Source organism: Numida meleagris, chromosome 1, assembly GCF_002078875.1.
Source record: "Numida meleagris isolate 19003 breed g44 Domestic line chromosome 1, NumMel1.0, whole genome shotgun sequence".
NCBI lineage: Eukaryota > Metazoa > Chordata > Aves > Galliformes > Numididae > Numida > Numida meleagris.
This window is the reverse complement of record NC_034409.1, coordinates 22,343,567-22,352,446: the sequence shown is the minus strand read 5'-3', so window position 1 is coordinate 22,352,446 and position 8,880 is coordinate 22,343,567. Positions and strand designations below refer to the sequence as shown.

General features: G+C 42.2%; 1 protein-coding gene across 1 annotated transcript; it reads left to right on the top strand.

The window, feature by feature from the left end:
* Positions 907-7,552, top strand: LMOD2 (leiomodin 2). The gene is made up of 3 exons (XM_021384764.1): positions 907-2,018; positions 5,837-7,195; positions 7,526-7,552. Exons 1-3 carry the CDS (start codon positions 1,746-1,748, stop codon positions 7,550-7,552), a joined length of 1,659 nt encoding a protein of 552 aa, XP_021240439.1. The 5' UTR covers positions 907-1,745.

Below are 8,880 nucleotides of genomic sequence, written 5' to 3'. Positions count from 1 at the left end.
ATGGTTTTAAACTAAAGGAAGGGACATTTAGATTAGATGTCAGGGGGAAGTTCTTTACTGAAAGTGGGTTAAGAGCTGGAACAGGCTGCCCAGAGAAGCTGTTAATGCCCCCTCCCTGGAGGTGTTTAAGGCCAGGTTGGATGGGGGCCTGGGCAATCTGGTCTAGTACTTGATCTAGTGGTTAGCAACCCTGCCTGTGGTGGGGGGATTGGAACATGATGATCCTTGAGATCCCTTCCAACACAAGCCATTATATGATTCTATGATTCTATGTAATTTATTTACCAACTTTTTCATGAAAATCATACTCACTCTCCCCTTTCTATTTCCAGTGGAGCAATATGAATCATAATTAAACTGAATAAACAATTTGGCTAAACGCCATGCTTCAGTGCTAGTGCCCAATCCATACTAACCAAGAAGAGGCAATACTGGACAAGAGCATAGTTCAAATAATTTTCAATTACATTTACATTAAATACTGACTTTACCAACTAAAAAGAAAAACTCTACATTTTATCATTTCATAATGTTAACGTTTATCATTATAGATGTCGTCTTCCTTCCTTGTACCAAAACCAACCTTGTCTTTCTTTCTTTCTCCCATTCTCTCTCAGAGCACTGGTTTGCAGATATGGCTGCGCTGAGTGTTTCAAAAAACCTCACTTGTTTTATATTAATAAAGAGAAAAACAACAGTGGGAAGTTCAAGCTTTCAATCTATGGTTCCTTATATTGGAAGATACCTGTCTCTAAAAATAACATCAGAATAATACAGTAAGAAGATGTGATAATATACATATACTTATATATACATTGTTCCCATATATTTATGTTTGTGTGTGAGAATATTGTCATATACCTATACTGGAAAAATGTACACAAAGATATATATATACACACGTGTAAATGCAGATATGAACGTGAGGGTGTTCTCCAGCTGCCATCTGTCACCTCTAGTGAGCCACAGCCATTGACCAAAATGCCCACTAGAGGCCTTCATTTGCTAGTCTGTCCAATCTACTGAAGCCAGAGCCACGAGGGCCCAGCTGCCCCAAACGTCGGTGAGATGCCACAGCACTCAGCGCTCTCCACTAACAACATCTGGCAACAGCTGCAAAGGAATGACTTGATCCCCCCGTCACTGGAGCAAGGAGAATTGACTGACACTCCCCCGAGCGATGTGTGGCGGGTGAGGCAAGGGCTGCCGACCTTCTCCAGCTGCTGCCTCAGCGCTGCAGCCTCCTGCCAATGACTCGCTGTGATGGCCGTGCCACCAGAGTGCCAGCAAGGCCGCAGGGCCCCACTGGGCCCCAGTGAGCTGGTTCCACTCACAGCCCTGTGGCAGCCTGGGATTATGTGGATTTTCACGGCTCTTCCCTCCTGTTGTTAGAGGCGAGGCCAGCGCGAGGCTGGCAGTGTTCTCCCCACCCCCCACCCCCCGCAAGCCTGCTGTTCTAAATAAGGCAATGGTCACTGTGTCAGTAATCCCCTCTTCCAAGGACCTGCAAACACCAGTGGAGGGACATTCTTTCTGTTCAGATGTCTGGCTGACGTCTGATGCTTAAAACGGAGCATGCTTTCATCCCTCCGCGCATTGTCGCAAGCCCCCGGTGGTTACTCTTAAAAGGGTGCCTCAGCTACGCAGGGAAACAGTTGCTGACCAAACGGGACGTGGTGTGCTCGATCCAGCCCTTGTGAATGCCTGATCCTTCCAGTTCCATACCAGCCTGACCCAACGGGACCATGTCTACCTTTGGCTACAGAAGAGAGCTTAGCAAATATGAGGACATTGACGAGGATGAGCTCCTCGCTTCTCTCACAGAAGAGGAGCTGAAGGAGCTGGAGCGGGAACTGGAGGACATCGAGCCTGACCGCAACCTCCCTGTAGGACAACGGCAAAAGAGTCTGACAGAGAAAACACCCACCGGGACTTTCAGCAGGGAAGCGCTGATGGCCTACTGGGAGCGGGAGACCAGAAAGCTCTTGGAAAAAGAGAGGCTGGGCGCGTGTGAGAAGGTAAGGCACCAGGCACTCCGTTCCCTGGATCTGTTAGGGCTTGTTCCTCCCTGGCATGATCTTTCTGTCTCTTGCAGCAGTTCTAAGGCCATTGTCAGCGATATGTTTATGTCTGCTAAAGCGCTGAGTATTAGCTCGGAGAGTTCTTACTGGAAGTACACTAGAATCTTAGCAGAGAACAGAAGAATTTCCTGTAAAAAAGCATGGGTGGTGATTTAAAAAATGGCAGGAATACAGTTTCAGGGGACAGGTTAAAAATTATTGCCAGCAAAATAATTATTAGAGAACATCTAACTTTTCCTTTTGTTTAAAGCCAAATTGCTGTAAAGATATATATATATATGTCTGTACATATTGACTCCTGGAAGGCACGTCAAGATGAGGATTTTGAATACAATGCATGTCAGAAGTTGAGTAAGTGGCTTAGAAGCTCCACGCTCACTGGAAGGAAGTGGCACTGCAGACAGCAGGATTGTCTTGCCTCGGTGCTGCTGAACATCCTTGGCTCCAGGGTCTGCTGGCAATGGTGGTCGGGGGGTGGCTGTAAGGTATTCAAAAGTTGGCGTGGAGCAGGGAATTGGTCAAACACCTGTGATCCCCAAAGAACAACTTAACTGCTTGTCACGCACTTCATTCCCACCCAAAAAATTGTCATAATAAATGCTGATTTATGAGCTACAAAGGAACAGCACAGCTAGGACTCAGTCACTGCAGGTGATGAGCACTCTCAGTCTAAGCTAATGGTCATACTGGCATCCTCTGAGCCCTTGCAAAAACAGACTGTGAGCCTGGGCGCTTCCAAAAAGCAGTTTTTGTCTTCATAAATGCTCCATGTAATTTCAAAGCAAAGCGAGGACTTGGGGATGTGAGGAAGTTTAAGCACTGCTCCATACCAAGATCTGACTTACAAAGACATGTTTTCAAATGTTTAAATAATATAAAAAAATCAAAGAAGAAAAAGAAAGCAAATCTGGACTTTCAACTTCAAACAGCCTTGATTCAGGAGTTCAGTTCATTTGCAAGGAAATAATTACAGTTAGTGCATTAGATAAAATATTTTCTTAGAGAAAAATCACTTGGACTTAAATTAGCTTTCAAAAATAATAGTCACGACTTCTTTAAATGCTTCTTTAAATTAAATGTTCTTTCCTGCTAGTGAATGGTGCTGTAGTGACTTTGCAGCAAGCACACAGAGCACTAACTGTCATCAGACTGTTAGTATCAGCTTGCAGACACGGGCTTCACTCCCTGTTTGTCAAGTCCCAGGAAGGGAATGGCGAGATTAATGTTTTTTTTCAGCTGAGCCTGGAATCTGAAACCTGGATGTTTCCAAAAACTTTCTGTATAGATCTTGTTCCATGTAACATACAGCTTTTCCATGCCATTAACAGTGTGTACTGGCTAAACCTTATAGTGCTCAGGAAAGCCTTTATATTTTCAGATCTGAGAAGTGGATTTCTAAATGTGTTCATAAATAGGAAAACTTTCACATGCTGATGTAGAAGGCACCAATGCTCACTCTACTGAAGGCAATAAGAAACACCTTCTGAGTTTCTTGAAATCAATCTCCTTGCCCTCAACTGTCTGAAAGTTAGACACCTTACTTGAGATAGCTATTTGTGCCCTTTCTATAGTTAGTGGTGAGATATCAGCCCCTCCAGAAGGCAAAATCCTGTAGATAGCCATTTAGGGCGAATGCCTTGCCCTCCAGAGGTATTTCTCTCTCTGCATTGACTATCTCAGGCCTAACTTTTCATCAAGTTGCTACCAAGGAGTAAGATGAAGGCCTCCAGGCTGCCAGCAACAGTCCTGTACTGAAATGCTGCCACAGTTCCAGGGCATGCCACTAGAGATCTGCAAAGTGAGAACTCAAATTCAAAAATATTTTTCAGATTGCTATGAGATACAGCACCTCACAATATATGTTATGGAAAAATAAACTCCTTTACCCCTAGAAGTGCCGTTCCAAAAACTCAAGTATTTTTTTTATCATTAATCTAGCGTCATCAAAATATATCAGCAGTCTATTCAGAGGCACAAGCTTCTGCTCATACGTAGGTGTGTTGAAGGCTGTAAGTGTGTGTGTCTGGGTAGATAAAACTATACCATAAAGATGGCTTCCTGGATAACTGGTGTTTTCAGCTTGTAAAAGGCTGCATACCCGTGCAGAAGCTGCAGATACAAATCTCAGTGTCATAATAAACCCAGCTTAAACACAGCTCTGTTTCCATGTTCAGTGCAGTGCCTTCCTGCTCAGAATCTGCAGGGCACTGGGGTTGGACCCTGCAAGGCCTCCCTGCACTGAGCTCTCAGGGTCAGCGGGTTGGAACAGTTTGGAGTCTTGTTTCATTTGAGTCCAATTTATTCGAATGTTAACAAGTACCGTATGTTTTGCATATGTCCCAACACAGAAATCTGCTCAAGACTGTGAAACAATACCATGCGATCTGTCATTACTATTATTTTAATCTTTCTGTGTTTTTAGAACCAGATAATTAAGCAAAGTTGAAGCTGCCCATGTTTTCTAAAAATAAGCTACCACATTGGTAACAATTGTGTTTTCCAGAAGCACAAAACCCAGTCACTTTGTCTCCACAAAGTATACCCACTCTCCCTTTAGTATTTTACAAAGACTATAACATGGATGTTGATAAGGTAGTTTATGCAACCACTATTCTACCTCTAAAATTTTTTAAGCATTTACCAATGTAAATACAAAGGGTTACACTGTGGCTTGTCCAGTAGACTACAAGCACATGAGCGATCTTTCTGGGCAAGAGGTTGAGGGCTGGTTGTAGGTTGAGGACTCAGCCAGGGCCCATACAACACGACTGTGCTTCTGGAGCAATCCACGTGGAGAGGCGGCCTTTCCTGGGGCACAGACCTTGCTGCTCCTGCATGCAAAGTATTGTCCTCTGCTGCCAAAACAGCTGAGGGGCCCTGACAGAACTTTGAGAAGTGGTTCCAAAACTCACATTTTGGTGCCCACAAAACACACTGAAATAACCTTGGAGTTTAGAAAAGAAATGATTGCTTGGGCAATGAGTTATAACATGTTGCAGTGTTGGAGCTGACCTGACAGCTGTTTGGGAGCGCTGTCTTATCTCTTGGCAAACCTGAAGTGATCTGGGGCTTACTGAGATGATTACTTGTTAGCTGTGGGAATGTGTCTGAATCTTTTCCTCACAAATAGCTTTGAAGTGTGTATAGAATCTTTAGTACATCCAGAGTATTTTCTGTGTAACTCCTGCAATTCTATATTATTTTGCACATCAGTACGAATGTCAACACATGCAGACACTATTTGTATTCTAAATCATGGTGTTCTTCAGCTTTTTGGATGTGCTAATAAATGTGAGGGAGAGAGAGCATTGATACAGCTGTCTAATGTTTATGAAATCAGGAAATTTGTTGCTCACAGATCATGTTCATCGTGAAATTGCAGTCTTGTGTTTCTACTGGCAAGGATGGTTCCATAATAGCCTCTTGTAGACATGCCAAATCATAGACAGCATGAAGCTCACCCGTATTGCAATATCTTGTATCAAGTTTTCTCTTGGGAGTAATCTTTGATATCAGTAAAGCTAAGCCAATTTACATTAAGCATATGTATTTTAAAGAAAATGAAAGAAATAATGATAAAAAATGCGTTAGGTGCTGAAATAGTTTTTCTGCTCACTTAAACTGTCATTTCTGGGGATTTATTTTTCGCTTTCAGCATTAACTTACATAGTTTCAAGATAATTGTTTCTGTAAAAAAAGGCAGTAGCTACATTACTGCAATCATGTTTAACATCCACACCTACATTCCTGTTCAGGATTCAGAGCAAGATGAAGACAATTCAGAAGACATTCAAGAAGAATGTTTCACAGAAAGCAATAGTGAAGTGTCTGAGGAGGCATATACTGAAGAGGATGACGAAGAGGAAGAAGAAGAGGAGGAAGAAGAGGAAGATGAAGATGACAGTGATGATGAGGATGAGGAAAAGCAAAATTCTGCAGCTAGTGAAAAATCTGTGAATTGTGAGGATGGCAAGAGTTCTGGCCATGTTAGACACAAGAAGTGTAGCAACACGAAGAACAGTGAAAACTTGCTCAATGGCCATGATGGGAAAGACACTGAAAATCTGAGCTTTAAAAGCAGTGCCATCCACCCATGTGGAAATCCAACAGTTATCGAGGATGCTTTGGAAAAAGTTCGGAGCAATGACCCTGAGACCACAGAGGTTAATCTAAATAACATTGAAAATATTACTTCACAGATGCTTATACAATTTTCTCAAGCCCTGAGGGACAACACTGTAGTTAAGTCATTCAGCTTGGCTAACACACATGCTGATGACAACGTCGCCATAGCAATTGCTGGTATGTTAAAAGTAAATCAATATATCACTAGTCTGAATATTGAGTCAAATTTTATCACAGGCAAAGGAGTGCTGGCCATCATGAGAGCTTTGCAGCATAACAAGGTTCTAACAGAGTTACGGTTCCACAACCAAAGGCATATCATGGGCAGCCAGGTGGAAATGGACATAGTCAAGCTGTTGAAAGAGAACACCACTCTGGTCAAGCTGGGGTACCACTTTGACCTTGCTGGTCCAAGAATGAGCATGACAAGTATCCTGACAAGAAATATGGATAAACAAAGGCAAAAGCGTATGCAGGAGCAACGGCAACAAGAGTATAGTTGTGATGGAGCTACCAACCCAAAGACCAAAGTCTTGCAGAAAGGCACTCCTCGTTCCTCACCATACACGTCACCTAAGAGCTCACCTTGGTCCTCTCCAAAGCTCCCTAGGAAGGCAGCACCAGCGAAAAGTCAGCCTCTAGCTCCTGCACCCCCTCCTCCGCCTCCACCCCCACCCCCACCTCCACCTCCTCCTCCCCCAGTTATTCCAGAAAAGAAAGCACCGACCAGGAACATAGCTGAAGTTATCAAACAGCAAGAAAGTGCAAAAAAAGCCTTACAGAATGGACAGAAAAAGAAAAAAGGCAAAAAAAGCAAAAAACATGAGAACAGTATATTGAAAGAAATTAAAGATTCCCTAAAATCAGTCTCAGACAGAAAATCGGAAGAAGGTTCACGACCCTCCACCCGACCCTCCACTCCACAAAGGTCTCTCCATGACAATCTTATGGAAGCAATTCGAGCAAGCAGCATAAAACAATTAAGGCGGGTAAGTAAGAGATCTTATTTCAGTAACTGATTGTGGATCAGATATAGAACAAGCTCGATTAATTTTAGTACATAGATATTTAATAAAAACACTCCCAGCAATGTGAACGTAAAATACTTGGGAGGCTGTTTTCCTCTGATTAGGCTTTTCTCAGCTCACTGATTTCTATTTAATTGAGACTGTGACAGAAAACAGGTTACTTTCCTAGTTTCAGGCTTGTTATGGGACATGGTGATTAGCAGAAAGATCTTGGGAGAGGGCCAGCAATTCAGGAAGGAATTCAGACTGTACAACAAATGTAATGAGATTCCCCCACTCCCCTTTGTGTAGGTGGAGATACCAGAAGCCCTTCGGTGAAAGCCTAGATGACGGAAGAAGCAGAGCACTGCAGTGGCCAAGGGAAGGCTGTTGGGCGGCTCACCGGTGGTAAAATAGACTGTGTAGCAAGCTGCTTCTAAAGTACTCTCTTAGATTTGAACAATTTATCTTTTCCTTTCAAAGAAGTAAACCCACTAACTACTAAACAATGCTTTAAGGATACATTTGCCTTATAATCTGTAAATATGGAAATAATTTTCTTTTTTATTTAATGAGATTTCTATTGGGAAATTGCTGCTTATTTAGATATTCTTTTCAATATCTGATTGCAAATCACTGGACAAGTTCTTCACAACGAAATGTAATAGTTTACCAATCTCTGGTCTCTACCTTCTTTTTTTTCATGAATTTACAATAAATGCAGTTTGAAGCTTTTAAGCAGAAACATAGTCCTGAGTTTTTGTGTGTGAAAACCTCCCAGACGTTTGTGTCAAATTCATGAACATTAGGAACTTCGTTCAGAAAAGAACCTGAGATCTTTCTCAATTACATCCATGAAGCATGTTTGCAGGATTGTACCTGAGCCTGTATTAGTTCAATTTCATATTGACATAGAAAAGAATATGGTTCATAAGACTGTATACAACTCAAATTAAGTAGCAGGCTGTATCAGGCTACTGGTATTGTGCAGCAGGTCCTAAACTTTGGTTTAACAGAAAAGGAAGGGTGAGTGATCAATAAGAACTGCAGTTCATGGTAACTTAGGGTTTAAAACTTTCATGGATATTTTAAGGTACAGCAGAATTACTCAACTGAAATCCATTTCATACAAGTGTAAACTGCTGTATCCAGGCAGAACTAAGCCCAGAGCAGAGATTCAGTCAGACAAACTTAAAGAGGAGACTAGCAACCAGGTAGGAAAGGAGTCCCATAACATATCAGTTGAGCAACAAGCTGGGTGTGAATTGTCAATACGATATGGTGGAAGCAGAGCCAACACAATTTGGAGATGCACAGCTGAAGGTATCTCATTGTAGGCGATGGTCTTCTTCATGTAGCACTAGACAGTCTCACTCTGTCTAATTAGACACAGTTCTGGGTGCTTTATCTAATGTGAAGGCGGTGTTGACAAGAAGAAAACCAAGCAGTGGCCAAGATGTTGAAGGTCAAGAAGGCATACAGGTTTTTAAAAAGCAAATAAATATTGATTAGCTTACTTACTGCAGCAATAAGTAACGGAATTAGTATTTCTTCTACATGAAACCACACAGAAGAGATTATTTTTGGTTACTCAACATTGCAGTGGTTCTGAAAAAATAAAGGTAAAATTGTATCCGGAAATATTCACCAGACAGTTTTCCTCAGAA